This window comes from Penicillium robsamsonii, assembly GCF_028829455.1.
Source record: "Penicillium robsamsonii strain IBT 29466 chromosome Unknown utg000003l_segment0_segment0, whole genome shotgun sequence".
NCBI classification, from domain to species: domain Eukaryota; kingdom Fungi; phylum Ascomycota; class Eurotiomycetes; order Eurotiales; family Aspergillaceae; genus Penicillium; species Penicillium robsamsonii.
The window spans coordinates 5,452,234-5,471,728 of record NW_026643221.1 but is presented as its reverse complement, the minus strand read 5'-3'; the positions used below and the strand labels follow the sequence as shown (position 1 = coordinate 5,471,728).

At 48.0% G+C, this 19,495-nt stretch overlaps 5 protein-coding genes across 5 annotated transcripts; 2 read left to right on the top strand and 3 right to left on the bottom strand.

Annotated features, from left to right (window-relative positions):
* Window positions 1-342: 342 nt before the first annotated feature.
* N7447_006818 (short chain dehydrogenase/reductase family protein) lies at window positions 343-1,436 on the bottom strand (the record flags this gene model as incomplete). The annotated part of the gene is made up of 2 exons (XM_057231080.1): window positions 343-1,352; window positions 1,400-1,436. 2 exons carry the CDS (start codon window positions 1,434-1,436, stop codon window positions 343-345), a joined length of 1,047 nt encoding a protein of 348 aa, XP_057086170.1.
* Window positions 1,437-2,564: 1,128 nt separating this feature from the next.
* Window positions 2,565-5,906, bottom strand: clcA (putative C6 finger domain protein; the record flags this gene model as incomplete). Its single annotated transcript, XM_057231079.1, has 3 exons — window positions 2,565-2,838; window positions 2,911-5,285; window positions 5,355-5,906. 3 exons carry the CDS (start codon window positions 5,904-5,906, stop codon window positions 2,565-2,567), a joined length of 3,201 nt encoding a protein of 1,066 aa, XP_057086169.1.
* A 1,553-nt stretch (window positions 5,907-7,459) lies between these two features.
* Window positions 7,460-7,810, top strand: N7447_006816 (uncharacterized protein; the record flags this gene model as incomplete). Its single annotated transcript, XM_057231078.1, is given in 3 exon segments — window positions 7,460-7,467; window positions 7,485-7,632; window positions 7,655-7,810. The coding sequence occupies 3 exon segments, from the start codon at window positions 7,460-7,462 to the stop codon at window positions 7,808-7,810; spliced, it is 312 nt and encodes a 103-aa protein (XP_057086168.1).
* Window positions 7,811-13,939: 6,129 nt separating this feature from the next.
* N7447_006815 (uncharacterized protein) lies at window positions 13,940-15,960 on the bottom strand (the record flags this gene model as incomplete). Its single annotated transcript, XM_057231077.1, has 3 exons — window positions 13,940-14,230; window positions 14,310-15,751; window positions 15,936-15,960. 3 exons carry the CDS (start codon window positions 15,958-15,960, stop codon window positions 13,940-13,942), a joined length of 1,758 nt encoding a protein of 585 aa, XP_057086167.1.
* Window positions 15,961-17,408: 1,448 nt separating this feature from the next.
* On the top strand, window positions 17,409-18,677 carry N7447_006814 (uncharacterized protein; the record flags this gene model as incomplete). Its single annotated transcript, XM_057231076.1, has 1 exon — window positions 17,409-18,677. The coding sequence occupies one exon, from the start codon at window positions 17,409-17,411 to the stop codon at window positions 18,675-18,677; it is 1,269 nt and encodes a 422-aa protein (XP_057086166.1).
* Between the last annotated feature and the right edge of the window lie 818 nt (window positions 18,678-19,495).

The following is a 19,495-nucleotide window of genomic DNA, read 5'->3' as shown; positions in this document are numbered from 1 at the left end:
TGAACTGTTGGTGCAACAAGTGGAGCGAATCAAAATCGCGGTGAAGCATCGTGCACAGACCAGCATGGGGCTGGGACTGTTTCGTCACATCTTCACATCCCAGCCATCTATATACGGCGTACTCCGTACCTCACATATACATCTGATAAAGATGTTTAGTCCAAGTCTATCGACTTCATGGCTCGGAGTACAGAGTATGTTTCAATACATATACAAGAACAGCCATATGCTAACTGTACCATCGCTAACAACCAAAAACAGTATATCCAAATTCCTATTATTGCCAATAACAGTGCAATATATGCAGCAACACACAAATAATAGCTCAAACAAGCCACAATCCTAATCAGCCCTCATCAACTTCTCTAACTTACACCTCAACGAATGCTGTAACCACGCAGGCAATCCCCTGAATCTCTTTGCAACCCATCCAGCAGATCCAGGAACAACAACATGCCCACTCTCACCCTTGAGCACTTGCTCAACAAGCTCCTTGGCAACAGTCTCTGGGTGAAGCAGGGGATTAAACCAAGTATCCTCAGGGGTCAGATCCTTGATGAGATTGGTCCTAGTAAAGCCCTGGGTAACAAGCACAGTGCGAACCTTAGGCGCATGGTATCGCGTAACCAGTTCAGCACCAAGTCCTTCATGGAACGCAATAGCCGCAGCCTTGGAAGCCGAGTAATCGACCATATTAGGCGTGACGGTGTATCCAGCCTGCGACGCAACAGTAACAACCATACCATGGTTTGCCTCAATCATATCAGGCAGGAACTCCTGCGCGAGCCAGTAGTGCGCGAACGTGTTGACTTCGAACATGCGGCGCGTCTGGGCTGCGGTTGTTTTGAGGACTGTTTTGCCGGTGCAGATGCCAGCATTGTTGATTAGGATGCTGGGCCGGCCGAATGAGGCGCGGATTTTGGACGCTACGTCTGCAATGTTGCTCACAGAGGTTATATCGCATTCGTAATATCGTACGCTGTTTGGTAGCACGTCATCGGTTGCTGGAGGGGCAATGTCCAGGATGGCGACTTTGATATCGCGCGCCCCGAGCAGCTCGGCGATGCGTCGGCCGATCCCGTTGCTGCCGCCTGTTAGGATTACAACTTCGCGGTGCCAGTCATATGTGTCGTTGACCCTGTTGTTTAGCGTGCGATGGTCGAGCCAGTTGTTCAGCCGGTTGATGAGACTTTGAGCTGTTAGGACTTTGAGGGCCTTGTAGAGATTTGGGCGCGATTTGGCGGTATCACGACCTTGAGCTGTATAATGAGCCAGAGCAATAATGGGGAGTAATTTCCAGGGGTCTAGGAGACTCCGAGAGATGAAGCTGCCCAGTACATCAGCCGTGAAGCCTGGTTGTTTGTTAATATTGGCTGGTTGTTATAGGAAGGGTCAATACCTTCTCTCGAGAGCCATGTGCTTGCATTTGGCGCCATGTTAGAAATTGAAGTATCTATCTACTTCCACCCAGATATCAAAGATTGTACGCTGAAGATAACAGATGTCTTTTTATACACCATCTAAATAGTAAGCTGACTCGTGCCTCAAAATTAACTCCTGAACGGCAAAATGCGGGGAAGCCGAGGCCCGCGAGCAGCATGCAGTTGATATCTCTGTGATTCTTTAAGATAGCCAAATTTAGGCATATGCCTAATCGCCCAATTTATTCTAATTAAACTTTAGATAATTGTGGTTTGATATCAGCCAGCCGTGATGAAACCGTGGGAGTGGAAGGGCCCACAACTTTGGAAAACGCCATCTTGGTCCGGTCCACAGGTATTTCCAAGGTTCTAGGCTTCATCTCAATTGATCCCTGTCCAAACCTATAGACTACTGAAAAGAAAATCTACAGCAAACAAACCCCAAAATATATCCCGCACTGAAGATGAGGTATAATTCAAAAAAAAAAAAAAAAACAGAAAGCCAACACGAAATGCAAACCTTTGCATTGGACATGAGAACGATTGGCACAGCCAAATCAACAGAAATAAGTTCGCATATTGTAAAATCATCCAAAAAGAAAAGCCTACAGAAATGTATGGCTTGAGATGCATGCAATGTAGGTAGGTTAACCACACAAGACACAATAACTCCATTACCCGAGACGTATCTCCGCAGGGATAGACCGTCGAAACCACCAAATGCTTCCAGCCCCAAAAACAAAAAGTAAGAAGAGAGGGGGGAGAGGGGGGGGGGAACGAGTCAAAGCCAATCCAGTCATTACCTTAAGAGAGGCAATGAAAGAACAGGTGAGATTGCTTGACGTAAGAAAATAAGCCGCACCAATCAATCACCACAAATAAAATTATAGTAATCTGATCCGGTCTCAGATGCACGGGTATCGAGTGTTGAATTGGATAGTGTTGGGATATCGTCAATGAAAAAAAAAACCGTATAGTGCACAAGGTATAGATGACAAACAGATAACAAATATCGAGCGTGGAAGGGCTCGGGCTTAAAGGGACAGGGACAATGCATTATGTGTTCATAAGGATATAGGATCAGATATCAGGTTGCGAAACCCACACGAACGGGGGGGAAGAACTCTGACGCTAGATTCACATTTAAGGGAAGCTCGCGCTGGTGGTATGGCTGCTCATGCTCGGAGTGTGACTGCTCATGTTGGTGGCTTGCCCCATGTCAGGAAGACGGCCGAAGATCTTCCGGTGGATCTCGGTGAGAATGCGAGCATCGGCGCGGAGGGTGGGGGATATGTTTTCGCTTTGGATGAGGAAGCCTATTGTGCGTGTGAGGAGACGCTCGAGTTGATCTGCCTCGACGAGCTCCTTTAGACTTGACATATAAGTGGCAGAAAGAACGAGCATATTGCCGAATTGCCTGCGAAGAAAACATGTTAGCATTATCTCTATATCTGTAGTCATTGGAAACGGGTGTCAGAGGATTCCTTACGCATGGGCAGTGCCGAAGATGTTGGTAACGACCAATCGATGTCCGCCTACACCGTCAAAAGCCTCCGTGCTCTTAATGGCTGATTTAACGCAGATGTCGCAGGCAGCTTTCAGCTTCTTTGGCAGGTCGTGTAAACGGACTTTAGGAGGCTGCCAGTCAGTGGAGACTGCAGCCGGCATAGAGCCCATGTCACTAGACATACGCGCCATGTTCGGGGCCCGAGCAGCGCTGTGTAGCATTGAGGGGGACAAGTGTTGGGAGGTAGGTGAGTCCACTAAAGACTGGCCGACTGGGCCGACGCGGGCACCTGTGTGACCATAGTGTAGTGCGTGGTAGAGAAGAGGTCGGTGGATAATATACCGGGCACCGTAGTACTTGGCACGCATGCGCGCAGCGTTGATTTCGTTTGCTGGTGGGTCGTTTTCCTCCCACTGCATGCTTTGTGGTAGGCTTTTACGCCAGAGGTCGAGATTCAGGCTCAGAGCCTCCTGAACGGTGGAGGACCATCGTGTCTGGCCCTGCTTTTCGACCTTATATAAGTCTGTATGGACTCGATTCAGGACTTTACGCAGATGAATTTGCGCAGAATAGAATAGCATCATCATCGTTTGGGGTGCGTTAAGATCGTTTGGTAGAACGATTGTCCATTTTCCTTTCGGAATAGCCATCCGACCCTCGGAGCGGGAGATGCCACTCGCTGGAATGTCCAGCTCGGCGAGAAGATCACTCTCTAATTGCAGACAAGTCCAGTACGCGAAGTTGTATAAGTCCTGCAAAGGCCCCTCTTCGAGTCGCTCATATCGCTTGGTTCTCACAAGCACCTGGCAAGCCCTTGAGGCCTGAGAAATCCAACTGTGACTCTGGAAAGGATGGGCTAACTGGCCGGCATAAAGGCCGGCAAGTAACCCGGACTGGACATGTTCTAGCTCGTTGCCACCCTGCAGGTTGCCCAATATTGAGGTCGCGTACCCATAGAGAGTCAGGCCAGGGATGGCCTGGTAGTTCTTCTTGTTTCCTTGTGCATCCTTCGTGTTTGTCACATCCCTTCTTGACAGGCCTGGTAGTCTTTCCGTTGGAGCCGATGGGAAAGATTGGCTATTAGCCTGCATCGGCATACCATACAGTGAATTCGTAAGCGACACTGGTATAGCCGCCGAGTCAGAGTTTGCGGGGGAGAGCACACCATTGGTGACATATGTCCCATTTACTGTTGGCGGGGGAGCAAATGGTGGCAGCGGAGCAGGGATGACCTGGCGGAGGTAGTCGATATTCTTGTCCATGATAGGCCCAGGGAGAGGTGCACCAGCTTCGCAAATAGCTCCGATGGCCATGCACAGCATAATCAAGGCATTGTCAATATTTTTACCGACTCGTGGCCGCACCGGGTTCGAGATAGTTTCCATATACTCGCCTCGCACACCCAGGTTTTCGTTTGACCGCCTCCTTTTGGCTGGCGGCGGACCATCGCGAGCTAGTCGTGTGTAACTGGAAGTTGAACTCGGCGATGTACTGGGTGGGCAATAGCATCGGATGAAGCTATCGACCTTGAGATTGAGTTCGCCCTCCATAAGGAATGGGTGAAGCTTAAACATGTGCGCGATGTAGCTATCATAGTAGCGCTTTGCAGTCGTAGCATCCAGCTTCATGTGACCAAATTCGTCGATGTCGACGTCCGCCTCTGGCCCTGCGCCATCCCCATCAGGTCGGGCACCGCCAGGTCGGGTATCCTTGGAGCCTATGGGTAATTCACTGTCATCGGCAGTGAATGAGATCTCACCTTGGCCGTATATACTGATAAGACCGCGCTCTTCTTCCAATCGCATCACATAATCCTCGTCATATACTGCAGGGTGTAGCAGCCTCTTGATGGACGGCCACATCAATAACTTGTGAGCCGCAGTAGTGTGCTCCACTGGGATGGAGAGCTCTCCCTCGGCCTCCTTCTGGTCCTCGAGCATCGGGTCCAAGGCTCCAACGGGTTGGCCAAATTTTGAAGTGCCTACATCCTGACTCCCGGGATCCAAAACATTTGGAGTTGAGGCCTGGGTCGAAGGCATCTCTGTTTTGAGGGGCGGGTCCTGCTTGATGACCGGCGGTGGTGGCGGTGGGAGGGCAGAATGTTCTTGGATAGTCTGTGGCTGTTTACCCGGCTTGTTGAGCATTTGCTCTTGCATTTGCTTTTGCATTTTTTCGAAACGCTCCTCCATGCGGTTCTCTATCTGGGAGAGCCGATCCAATACCAGTTGGGTAGTCTTCTCTTGCTTGTGCGGTGGTACCTCCTTGTAGACACAGCCCAGACTGTTCTCTTTGCAGTGGCTGCAATTCGGCCGTCCCTCGTCACACTTCGCTTTCCTAGCTCGGCATTGATCACAAGCCTATATAGCCCGAGTGTCAGTCGAAAAATTCCCCGAAGCCATTCCGACTTCCACTGGGCTTTAACATACCTGTGTGGCTCTGTTCGCCTTACGCTGACGTGCACCAAACGACGGGTTTTGGTAAAATGCCTGGTCGTACCCGGCAGGCGGCGTAGCACTCGTCATTTGAGGTGTCATGAACTGTGAGGCAGGAGGCAGAACGCCTGACACGGGTGTATGTTCGGCGCTGTTGATTTGATCCGGGGGTGGGTAGCCCATACGTGCGCGATAATCAGGTGAGCCCTCGTGCGGCGCGCCACTCATCGGCTGGTGAAAGTTTGGGTGAGGGGGAATTGGGTCCTGCGGGGAATGTACGGGCGCATGCAGGGGCAGGCCATGACCATGACCATTCGGACGACCATATGGGCCTTCCGATGTTAACTGCGGCAGCTCACGATTGGGCATCACAGGGTATCCTGGCGGTTGCGGTGGTAGGGGTGTCTGGGAATTTGCGGAAGAGCGGCGGGAGTCGGAGGGGTGGTTATCGAACGACGGGGGGTATGGAGGGCGCCATGATGGTTCGTATGCTGAATGCGGGCCCGCGTGCGCATGATGCCCTTCCGGGGGAGGCATGCGACTCATTGTAAATGGAGGGTCCGGCTGTGAGGGGTTTGAAGCTTCCAGGCGCCGCCTTGTCGCAACTAGCCCGGGTCGTTGGCACTAGGTATATCCAATTTCCTGTTGAGAAGCAATCTAGCTTGGTAATCGGGACTCAAACCAACATGGTGTTCTCGGTTGGCGTCGAGGATGCAATAAAAGGAATGAAATGGCAGATCGGTAGATCTGATGGCAGAAGGAGCAAAAGCTGGGACAATGAAACCAGATCGCGCCGTTAGAAGCGAATCAAATAGCGTGCCTAAAGCTCCGGGTTTCGTTCACAAAAATGCGGTGATGTCGCAACAACCGAGTGTGGAGCTAGACAAAGAAATAGTCAGATTACGGCGATGATCCGACCAGGGGGCCCGTTAGGCCGAGTTATGGAAATATCAAGGAAAAATGAAATTAAAAAAAATTCAAAGAAAGGATCCACTGTATATCAGATAGATCGCAAACACAAGTACAAGGTTGGGCCACAAGGAGGGGGAAAATGGGAACCTTTCAAGGTTGGGTGATGTACGGAGTATATGTACCAGTATACGCATGGGGTACGCGGTTGGTACCTCGGTCAGGTATGGTAAGGTTGTAATATAACAACGTACCTGTGCTTGGAGTTGTGGGTAGTCAATACCGGGGGTTGATACACTGGATATTGTAGATCGGTACAAGTTTTATCACTGTCAATTTGGAAGTTCAAGTTCAAAGATATAAGATCCTATTGAAAGGAGTAAGAAAATTTGTCAGGGAAGAAATAATATAAACTGGGGGAGGGGGGAACATAACATAATATCATAAATTCACAGTTATAATTACAGCGATCGACAGGTGTTGTTTGCCCCTCCCTGGATTAAATACTTTAGAATCGTGATCAAATACCTTGAAAAAAAAAAGAAAATAATTAAATGGCTTTGGCTTTTCCTAACCCATTTATATCACATATATAATAGCACATATAGACCCCTGAGAAACATCTCTAGTTGACAGGTCTGCTTTGTAGTTTCTTTTTTGATTTAAACAGGCAGTGGGTCCGGCGGCTGGGAAATATGAGATGCTCTGCAGAAGCGAAATTAATATTGTCATTTTTTGGATACAATATGTATATGCCTCCATAAGATGTAATAGAATACTATGATCGAAGCTAGGATCCTCCGCGTGGAACGGGGATCGAACTTGCCGCCCGAAGGTCAACCGCTTCGCCGGGAAATGCGCCAGCCATGCAAGTTGATTCACCCGGGAGTGTATATACTGATTTGGACAGTTGGATTTATGGTGGGATTTATGGCTTACGATGAGGGTCAAAGTTCGAGTAATAATCTCTGTGTTTTAATATTTCTGTTTTTTTTCTTTGTTTTTTTTCTTTGTTTTTTTTCGGGCTCTTTTCTTATTTCACATTATACTGATATGACCCATGTCGGACATGGATCGCTGCCCAGTACCCAGGACTCGGGAACGGGGTACTCTTAGAAGATATCCAAATCAACATCCAATTTATGATTCTATTCCAAAAGGTAAGAATATTGAAAGTATAGCCGAAAACAATGGAGGGGTATGTATGTATGTCAGGTTAAATATCCCTCAATGCCCCAAGCACCCAATAACACACGCCGCACTGGCCGTCGATTCGGTCACGGATAACAACTCGCAAGGGGCATTTGCTTTTCCAAAACATCAACTCAAGACAAAACTCTGTTGGAATTTGATGCTCAAATCAGTGCGTATATACACAGCTCCAGATCGGCGATGTTCAAAGCTTCCAGCCCCTCCTTCAGCGCACTTATCATTCGAAGGGATACTTTATCCATCTGGCTCCCAGAGAGATGGTTGTCGGGGCTGATCAGCAACCCTGGGCTTTGGGCACCTTGCTCTTCCCCGTGCACTGGACTGTTTGATCCAAATACACATTAGGGGCGTTGGAAGACTCAACTGGAGAAGTTGGAATGTGTTATATATATATACCCTGTACGATGTACAATATATAAAACATAGAAATATGTAGTCGGATTGGGATTGTAAATACCAGAAATACATGACGTCGTATGAAGGAAATCTCGGGGCTCGGGGTTACCCGTCTTCCATCCATGGTTGACGACGGGAATCATCCACGGGCTCCAGGGGCTTACTATTTTGGTTGATAGAAAGTGTATTGAATTGATATCCCATTTAATCACCTGTGCCCGGTGATATCATACTGGAGCCTGGCAACCTCATTCATTTAGCTCTTCTTCCTAACTTAGGCAGTAGCACAGTTTACCCCTAGCTTGAACAGGATGCAGCTCAAGACCTCTGTACCACAGAAGACTCAATGGTGTTCCCCAGTCGGAGGTCCTCTGAGCGAGTCAAACGCGCGGACTGAAAGTGGTACAATGACACAGAGTTGCCCCAGCATTCCTGTTTTTTTTTTTTTTTTTTTTTTTGACCGTTGAATTTGTGTCTGTGCAGTCACCCGCTTCAGCCGCTGACAAGATGAAGGATTGAAGGATCGTGGTGGGGTACGACTTCGTGGTCTGTAGGGTACGTAGTGTACGGAGTATGGAGTATGGATACACAATTTGGGGCTGCTTACAGTACAATAGTGCTCGATTCGCGTTGAGCCAAGACTTCGCTAGGCGACGATGTTCTTTGTTTGATTGAGTGTTTCTTGATTAATTCGAATCCTCCAAGTTGCGTCGGGATGTAGATCCACCGTATCAAAGATATACAACATAGCCAACATGGTACGGGATTTGACGTGCATGAACGGGATCTGAGTTAAACCCTCGGAATGAAAAACAACCCGAACCTAACCTTAGTAGCAAAGTCCATTCTTTCGATGATGTAAGTATGGTATTCTACTGATTGCAAATTCCAAGGCATCCCACTCTGGTCGTTGGATCACAAGTTCTTGCCACCGTTAAGGGGCTATCAGGGTTACATGGTTTTCAATCACGGGTCTTCCAAGTCAGCATTCAATGTCGACAGGCATAGTATCCAAGCTGTGTTCCATTTTTAAGCTGCCCTGTCGATCTGCCGTTTCCACCCTTCTTTCCGCTTCCTGGGTTCGGGGCGGCGCATTGGTCAAGATCTTCAGCTCTGCATTATCTGTGGCTACGCGTCGCCCAAAGTCTTGATTTTAGTGGATATCATGGAAATTGACAAAACCTGCGAGCTATTTTTTTTTAGCTAATAGAAAACGAGGGATGGGGGAAGACACTAGGCAGCTATTCTATCGGTATTTAACTCCCAGTTCTTCTCCAAAAACTGAGCTTCGCTAAACAGACATAACCTCCAAGATAACACGGGCCTATCGTGCAGATAGTGACTGCACGCCATGCATATTGCAGTATGTAGGTATCTGGAATAAAGTTTCTAGAGTCATTAGATATACAATGGCGAACGCAAGGGGGCAACCACAAACATGACATCGACAACTAAGAAACCCAAAATCCAGCCTCCCAATAAGTACAGAGTAAAACCGAACACTTATGCTACTATAGCCTGGGCTCCATTTCTACTATGAAGGTCTCTTAGAGCTCAAATCCTTAGCTCGCAGTGTAACGCCAAGCTTGGGATTATATTCCGCTGCTATCCATCTACATACTGAAGTACTAAGAAGGATCATGTTCCCTATGATTAGGGCCATGTACTACGGAGTACTATTCACAGTACGGAGTACCGCAGAGACAATCGCATCGGAGGAAACCCCAGCACCCGAATAAGTATGCAGCAGACCTAGCTTGCATCCAATCAGCACCGAGGATCACTTCACAGGACTATTGGAATGGCTCCATGTGGGGAAGATGCAGGCGATCCTCGCCCTTGACAAAAATCCCCACATATATCGAAGGGAGGCAACACGGAAGGTTGCATAGCGGTCACGCAATAGGTTGGGTTCCTCGCATTAAACTGAGACCCTGATGTGCAATTGGCATACCTAGGCAGTAAATGCGATGCATTTCAGACCAGTGTCTAGATAGGGGGTGAAACAAGATACATAAACAGGACTAACATCAACAGTATATCATATTGACGTGATTGTATCTACCTTTAATATCATAGGGCTGGTGAGAGGTGCACAAATGGGCAAGTATAGCCTAGAAAGGTAGTGTTGACATGCGCCAACGACAAAGTCCAGAACCATATTGCAACCGTAACCCCAGTCTGCCACTCTCTTCGTGTCTCGTCCCCAGAAACAGATCACACGAATATTACAGAGGGTTCTTAAGCTACGGATTATGTTCTGATTTGTATTTCTAGAATTATACATGCGTAACGCTTAAAGGTTGAATACCACAATACTAATAAGTAAATTTAATAGCAATCACTACAGAGTATCTAGGCCCTTTTCGACGATGTAAGCACGGTTATGCCGCTGCCCGCCTCAGCTGAAATGTGATCACCTCCATTCTGCCACAGTACCTGGACATATGACTCTGTCACTATACAATCTGTTCTGCGGGTAGCCTAGATGCGCTTCATAGATATCTCCACTGGAATTATGGAGTTGGAGCTCAGAACAAACCTTGCATCTCGCGGGACACGACATCGTTCTTCACGATCGGGGCTCTCCCGCTTCTTTGCATAGCAAACGCAGATTCGCAAATCTACCAGGACTCATCTTAAAGGTCGATTCAGACCTACCCATCGATTTGGAATCCAGTGTCATTTGTTCTGCCCATCATGCACGACACGGTTTGGTTTCATATAACCACAAAAAGGAAATGTGATGTGTACAGATTGTACAACACAGACTTTCACCGTTCGTTGAGATCTCATCTCGACTTTGACCATCCTATTGCCACATTGGTCTGTGCAACTGATACGTCAAGATTTCCGACTTGCCTTCCTGGTGAGGCCTGGCTTGATGCGTTCCCACGTGGGTTCGGTTCCATGTGGACCTGATAGGATCTACCTGACCTATTGGCTCTCTCGAGACTGAAGTACTCTCTGACCCCTCTGGGATCTAGTTGTCTTCCCCCCTCCTTCCCCTCTCCCTACTTGTCATATCTCGACCACCGCAATTCGCTTGCCCATCACACCTGCCCCACCAGCTCGGGCAAAATTGTCGCCCTCCGCAAGGTCAAGAACAAGACTTAATCAGGTCAGTTGCATAAGAAAAACAAACCTCCTTGCGCTGCATCATCCCTTGAGTAGCAATCCAGCAAATACAACTGAGGCTTGAAGACCAGACCGAACTTATATGAACGATTGGTCCGTTCGCCAGATGCAAGGGAAACCGAAAAAAGACAAAACTGGAGAACAAGGCCTGCGGGCTGACCCCGATCAGTGCTCCTGCAGAGGCTCTAACCTACTATCTGGCAAAAGTCCATATAATCAAGACTTCAACCAGAAATATCCTAGCCCCGTGAGCTGCTATCAATTTCCTTTCGGCATGCGAGGAGAATCTGGTTAGATTCCAAACTGACCGGCCAGTGTGAGAAGTTATTGGCTATTAGCATTAGCCTACCCTATACTCTGTACGGTATGCACATAGGGTACCTCGTACCACACGAAAAGTAAATCACCCGCCGGCCCGACAGCATCTTAGCGCGGCTGTGTACCTTGCCGTGAAGGACAAAAATTTCAAACGCGACTATATACCCGCTTTAGTCGAATCCGACGTTTTGGGAGTCACACCTACCTCCTTTATGCACACCATTCGCTTGCTTATTTTATGGAGAATCTATCTAGGCTTTACTCTATTAGGCAGTAGTCTGGGATTGAAGTTGTTGGGTACTTGCACATATACGTATATCCACCCTCCACCTTCTCGATGAAGCAACTTGCGTACTTTTCAATCTATAAGATCAAATAATCAGATTCCTGGGCTAGTATATTCGGGTCTCATGGATTTCCTTATACTACGAATATAACCAGGTATTAAGGCTCTTTAGTCTGTATTTACGTTTACACTTCCCGCAATTACATTCTATTCAAGGGATAGCTCATGTTTAAAAGTATATCATACGCCCCCTAGTCTGATCCGCTCGTCATGGTCCCCGAGGACCCCGAGCCTCTTCAATTTTCACTGTCTCCACATAGTCTTTATACAAAATACATGGTAATAGTAGAGCGGGTACACCCTGTACTTTTTTCATCCCCATTGGGTAGTCCCCGTACCGAGGTCTATTTGTAGGTTTGAGATCTACTAAGCGGGTCATATGCCAGATTTGGGTTTGTTTTGATAAAGCGCACCAAGCGCGATGATTTTCTAAATGTGTGATGTGATCTGATTTGCAGCCGGCGGGTGTCGATACTCGGGTTTGGGGGAGTCTAGGTTTTTAATTGGGCAAGACTAATATGCATGGAGCGTAACTTGGAGGTTTTATTGGATGAGGGGATTTAGACGGAGTATTACGGAAGAATTTAGCCTTAACGATGTGGCTCGGACTTTTTTTTTTAGCATTTCAAGGTTGACATTGAATGGTCAGTGCTTGACTCTTCAATGTTCACATCATAACCTCCCATCTGGAAATTCGTTGAATATACTTATCGAAACACATGTACACCGAAACTAGCATCAAATCAACCCCCATCGACAGCTAAATCCCTCTGCATATTCTTGCTTCTTCTGTGATGTTTCCTTCTTTTCAAGACATCCAACCAGCTCCTATCTCACCAAAGACCTGTCAAACTCTATGTACAATATAGAAAAAAGCTAAATGAAGATCCATTGCCATATGCTACTCTCACCGCAATCAGCCAGCTCACAGCCATGCACGGAGTACAGAGTACATGTACGGAGTACATATATTGTACTCCGTATACTCCGTATACACCGTCCAGTCCTATCGCAATAAGCGAACCCCGTAACCTGGAAAGTTACGGGAGGGAAAGTCGGATCTGTCAAGCCCGGACTTCTGCAACGTGCCCCATAAGAAACTCCTACTCCGTTAGTAGAAGTACCTTTGTATTGTTAGTATATAGTTCGGAAATTAGTCTTCTGTATTGCAATCATACGTTGCACCCGCTCAGACAGCCAAGAACTTAGAAAGTCTCCGATATGGAAAGAGATCTTTATATTTCCTGATACATATTAGAGTCACATGGAAGACATTCGCCTATGAAGTAGATGTGTACTCCGTATAATACATATTCCTACTCTGTATACCTAGAACGGAAAATCGGGAATCGGGAAATAACACCACAAAGGGCCTCAGCGCCCCTTAGCCAATTAGTCCTGCTCCACTCTCCCACCATCTACGCCATACAGAGACCGAAGCAGACTTAGGGGGGCTATCATGTTGATATATCACATTTTCGTCGATTTTTCCTGGTCTGGACCGCTATCGGATTTTTGTCTTCTTTCATTTTTGGTGGTGTATTGCGAGATTTGATGATGATTATGTGAGGTCATGGGGTTCAACACCGAATATGTCCGGGGCGTTGGTTTTGTTGTTTCATGGAAGACGAGGGAGGATTGGTGGTTTTGTTTAGAATGAGGAGTGAAAGGGTCGTCACTTTGGCAAAAGTACTAAGGGTGAGAACGAGGTGGAATCTCAGATGGTGGATTACTACGGAGTATGTCGGTATGTACAATATAGGTGGTAGTTACCATAGTAAATAACGGGAGATTCATTGAAGGAGCAGAAGGTATCTGATGTAAATACTTTAAGATCATGTATAGATGGTTCATGATGACAATTGGATTCTCTCGACTGGTGGGTGACCAGCTCGATGGACTCGCCAGTATGCATTATATCAAACCAAGTTGTTTACAAAAACCTGTCAATAAATCTATGGGCCATTGCGTGGCATGTCAAAGAACACCACCGTAAGACCTCTGATTACCTTCAAAAGAAAATAGCACGTAGTATCCATTGGAAAGAGCCTGTCAGATGCCAGTATATTCAAGATTGTAAATAGTCAATGTAGTCTGTCATTGGAGATGGGTATGGATAAAAGGACAAGGTGAGGGTTGGCACAGCAAACGAGAAAACAACGAAGATTGCTGCACCGTATGTACAAGATGTATTCGCTTGAGAAAGGCCCATTGAGATCAGAGTCAAAAGCACGTCACCGCGGACACCATCATACATGCTCTATAATGGACAATCTAAAGGTAATTCTGTCGGGACTGGGACATCGCCTTCGCGATGTGTCTGTCTTAGCTGGTGGTGGAACAGTTGCCACACACCCTTCAGCGCTTCTATGCGGTCGTTGGCATCGAGCAGGTCGAACCATCTAGTCCTCTGCAGCTTCAGCACATGCCACGGCTCACCTTCGGTTGCCGGAAAGGTGCTGTTGCCGTTGGTGAGAATGTCCAAATACCGCCGGTGGACGCGGAGGTGGAGGATTGAGATGTGGTGGTTGATAGACGAGATCATGTAAATCTGCAAGAGATTGGGGGTTAGCTCTATCTGGCCGTAAAGTGTACACTCAGGCTCAATAAACAAGGCAGGGTATGCATACATCGTCAAACGGACTCTCCTGGACCTTGCCTATCTGCAAATAGCTCATGCGCTTATCCCAAAGACTAGGTCCAGGCTGCAGGATCTTCCACTTTTCACTGCTAGTAAGTCTGCGCATAGCACTCGGTTTCCGGGAGAGAGACGAGACAAACGGATGCTCAAACTTGCGCTTGGAAGTGCTATCCGCCTCCTGGGCAGATGGCTTGATCTCTTCCATCATCGAGTCTGGCAGGGACATCCCGTGTCCCTTGTTAATGAGATCATCCAGGATCCCGTCGTTGGGGGCGCCTCCGAAGCGAGGCTCCATGGTCCACCATTTGCCTTCGCCGGGTCGCTTCTCCACTGCGCCTTCGCGAGCACGCTCTTGCGCCGCGAGAAGCATGCCGCCCACTTCGCGGAATAAATCACTTACCTCGCCAATCCCGGTCCCGGGGATATTGTCCGCAGTGCGGAAAGAAGTCTCGGGTCGACACTGCGAGATGAGAACGGGGCCTTCGAGCATGCCGCTCCGCGCAACCTGGCGATCTCGCGGGGACCGTGAGGACTGGAATGTTTGCCGAACGGGGAACAGGAGGTTCTTGGTGGTCAACCGTGGTGGGAGTGTGGGGGCCGTGACCTGGCATCCGAATGGCCATGCGACCATCTCCACGAAGGATCGGATTGTCTCGTCACGCATTTCATCAGGCATCTCGGCTCCGTTGCCAATTCGGCGGCCCGTGTACACAGGGACAGAGGGTTGCTTCTCACCGCCAACAGTGTTATTGCTCGAAGGCGCGCCTGTCTGTGCTTCATCCAGGTCCATTGAACCATCTGTCGGAGAGTATCTGCTCTTGGAATCCTCGGCATCCACCTGCATTGTGTCAAACTCTGCCCGCTCCCTCTCGGATGGGGTCGGCTCGGGGGTTGCCGGGCGCTCGTAGTAATTGTCTAGGCTAGTATCCCAGTATTGAGCCATGCGCTCCAATCCCGTCCAGAACTTCCTCGACTGCGTTATACGAACCCGGCTGTGGCCCTCACGCGGCGGCAATCGAGCCACCTCGCGGAAAGCGTCGTCATTATCCAACGCCAGCTCTTTTTCCAGGACTTCGTATCGTTCCTTCGATGGATATGGGGCTCCGTTGTCCATCAACGGTCGGGGGTTGTCTTCCGTCGGTTCAGAGGTATCTTCCCATGGTAAGGGTGCAAGGGGGTGCGAGTGGTCTTCAGGGATCATGTTGGCGACTTCGACGTCCGTGTCCAATTGCAGGTTCAACGGCTTGAAGCGCTCCATACAGATGTCCTGTGGGCGTTTGATGTCGGCCAGAAGCTCGGACATCTCCATAAGTCTTGATTCCGACTCATTCTCGAGGACCTTGGATAGGTTGTAGACGGGGAAATCGAGGGGTGTCGGGTCAGCGGGGGGTCTGCGTTCCTTCTCCGGCTCTGAAGTGGCGGAGGGCAAGGCTACAAAGTGTTAGTTTGATACTATGTGATTGTCCATTCCAGGTCACAGTCGGATATAGGAGTATTAGGGTGCACGCGCGGCCCCAATCAGGTGAACTTGACATTTCAACGCCACAGGGGTATGGCGGGGGAGGGGGGAAAACATCGAGGGGTAACCAAAGGATTAAAGGAAGAATTTGCTTACCCAGCCCAGAACCCCAGCCAAACATTTCTAAATATGCAAATGCAAATGCACGATTATCGCAAAGTTCTAGTTCCCTAAGGTCACATGGGAAGGGGGAAGACGGAAAGGCAGAACGGCAGAATCACCGAGTAGGTAAATAAATAGTAACAATAAACAGAGTCGAAGTCAAAGAAACTCCCAAAGTGAGAAGAAGAGAGATGAAAGAAGATGGTTGAAAGGGGACTTTTGCTGGTGGGGAATTTCGGGAACATCTGTCCTGTGTCTTAGACATAAACTGTTACCTATGTACTTTGATATGTCCTATGACCTTGCACCTATGATCTGTGATATTCGTGGGATTTGGGTCAAGAGCCAAGAGATAGAGGAATGGGGAATGCTGGCTGTAAAGCTAGCTCACTCTCTACTTATGAATTACGATAGTTGGCTTGTGCGGCCTTCTTTTGGGTAGTCTTTTGGGTAGTCTAGATGTCGTCTCAGATATTTACTTGGATGTGAATTCTCTTTTATAACTATTTCTTGAAATATCGGCCGTAAAAACGGCTTAAAATGTGCAACCCGACTTTTTCGTGTATAACCTAGGATCTCGTACTTTATTCTAGCATAACATCTTCCGCGTTTTGGATTTTTTTTTTTTCATTCTCTAATATCATGGATGTTGGTTATATGAATGTGGACTTATATAAGAGTCACATGACTCTGCTAAAAGAGGCATTGCTGTTCCTCAATGCCGAGGATAACAACAGCTAAAATAGGCAAAATATGAAACTTCAAGGAGTCAAGGTTGGACCAGTTCAAATTAAAATTTCCAAACCCGAAACTGCCCTGTTTCGTCCCTGATTCCCTGATACATGATACACTCCCTCGAATCCTCAAGGAACGATAATGACGAGGGCGCGTGCAGAAAGGTTCGTGGTCAGAGTATCACAATATGGAAATTCCCATATTCTCTGGAGATGATCGTCCATCCGTGGACCGCCTGAGTCTCTTATTGGGCCGATGGCTAAGCGCCGTTCATCTGTCACAGGAGGGGGAGTTGCTTCCACCCATTAGAAGAAGCGCCAGGTTACAGACTAATGACAAAATCCCCTGTCCAATTCTGTGAGAGAAAAAAAATTAAAAAATTTCTCTTTATATAACCCTCCGACCTCTTCATATCTGACGTGATACACTTTTTAGGCTACGAAGGTGAATCGGGAACTGTATGGAATCCTAGCCTGGCCACGGGATTATGTTCGTGGTTGTCTCGGGGCTTCAAGAAACAAAGCAAGAAACAGAGGGGGGCTTGGATGAACCATCAGAGCCAAATTGATAAGCCTGCGGCTTTGTCGGTTGCTTTGTCGCTTTGTGCTTTCTCCGGCACTCGTACAAAGGGATCCATTCTTTTACGTCGCCCCCATGTTCCATTCATCGACGCAATCGGAAAATATCACCAGATCTGTCTTTTAACCGTGCTGTCTGCGGGCTCGCGGCGAGATGTCGAGTGCCTTTACCGCCATTGATACTCCCTCTGCACTGCTCAACTTCATCCGGACGTCCACACACTTACCCTCTGAACCCTTGAATCTGGTGACAATCACGTCAATTGAAACAGAGACTATATATCCCACATGGGTCTATACGATATCTGATTCCGGGCCTGATTCCAGCACCACAACCACTGTACTTGACTTCTTGTCGTCAACGCTGAACCCAACACCCGTGACCGTAACTCTGACGACGACTAGGTTGTCGACAACTAAGCAGGACACTATAATATCGACTTCTAGCTCTATAGCAACAGATATTCTGGCACCTCCAGCTTCGACTCTAGTCCCAACAACCTCGGTTCTATCAAGCCCAACGGGGGACTTTCCTATTTCGGCAACTTCGGAATCCACCGATCTCTGGTATTCCGATGCTCCTAGCAACACGTGGAATCCACCGGTTCCATTAACTGGCTCGAGTATATCTCTTTCATCGACACTGTCTGTCTTGTCGGAGACAACCATTGGCTCCATGAGCTCCAGTATCTCGGCCAGCTCGAGCACCACACCATCGAACACACCTTCAATCCCACCATTTGTCGGAACCGCCACGAGCGTAGCCTCTTCAGAAACATCCCAAGCCGATCATTCCAGCCCCTCCAAAACTGGAACGGTAGTTGGGAGCATCATCGGAGGGTCAGCAATCACGATCTTCGCCCTACTAGCCTGCGCACTCTATATGCGTCGCCGACGACGAAAACTAGCAACAGAGCGGCTAGACATCAGGCAGAAACTAATACGAGGTGACTCAACGAGCTCATCAATCAGCCACCATCATCACCACCGCTACCACTCCTACCCCTCAATCCCAGGAAACATCGGCCTGCGATCACCCACACTCCCGGTCATCCCGCTGCAACAGCAGCCCTCGAATCCAGATCTATCCCTGGACAGTATGTACCTGCGCGGCGAGGGGAGAACACAGGATCCCTTCGCGGACCCGCCGTCCGCAGTCATCCAGGTCTCAGCCCCATCTCGCTCGGTCTCGATCTACTCCACTTCTTCCCGGGGCGCCGGGCGAGGTGGGCAGGGGTACTGGGACTGCGAGCGCGACGGCGCGGATACTCTCGCTGTACCGCATGGATATTTGGATACGCCTATGATGCGTGATAGCATGCGTAGTGACCCCTTCGATCTTGACCTTGAGCCTCCGCAAAATGCTCACCACCGTCGGTCTTCTGTTCCTTCGATCCCGACTACATGGGGTGTCAAGTTTTAGATTGCGAACTCCTTTTTATGTTTTTTTTTACTTTTCTTCGTGGTTTTCTTTTGGTTTGGGCTTTGCTTCCTGCATATATTATACGCTTATGCTGATCCCCTTGCTTTTTCTGGCTTTACTTTGGTTTATGATGACAAGATTTTACGAATGCTATGCCTGCATGTTTTCTTTTTCTTTTTTTTTTCGCATTCACTAGGGTTCCTCTTGGGTGCATTTACATCTTATCTTGAGTCTGGTGTTAAGGTCTGGGATGTTCATTGGGGTTATATTGATATGTACGATTTAAAGAGAGGAGGGACTCAAATTTCATCTCTATTGTCAAAATATATTGACATATTTTCACCATGCTCTCATTTCCATTCCATTATTGTGTATAATATATGACCTGAGACACGCGTCTAATCCTGCATTTGCAAAGTTCGGATGACACCACTCTCGAGATATAATTGTTGTCTATTTGGGGTTATTAATATGTTTTAGATGTATTTGAACGCTAGCGCTACTCCAAGGCTATCGATATATGCTGTGCTTTTGTTCTACGCTGATATTTGGCTGTTAGTAAGGTTTTATACTTGGGAGATTATGGGGTTGTGTGATAAAGATATATATTCAGCGGGAATGTCATTCGGCACAAATCCAGTTAGACCTTTAATGTTTGACTTAATTATCTGGCACATATTCCAAACGAGGTTAAGAAAACCAAGCCTTCTTCTCATATCTATGCCAATATTGTGGGTTGAGGGTCTGTTAAGTCTAGAAGTGAGTGGGTAGGCCATTTTAGATCAAATCCCCAGAATAGCAGTGGCGTAGCCACAAGA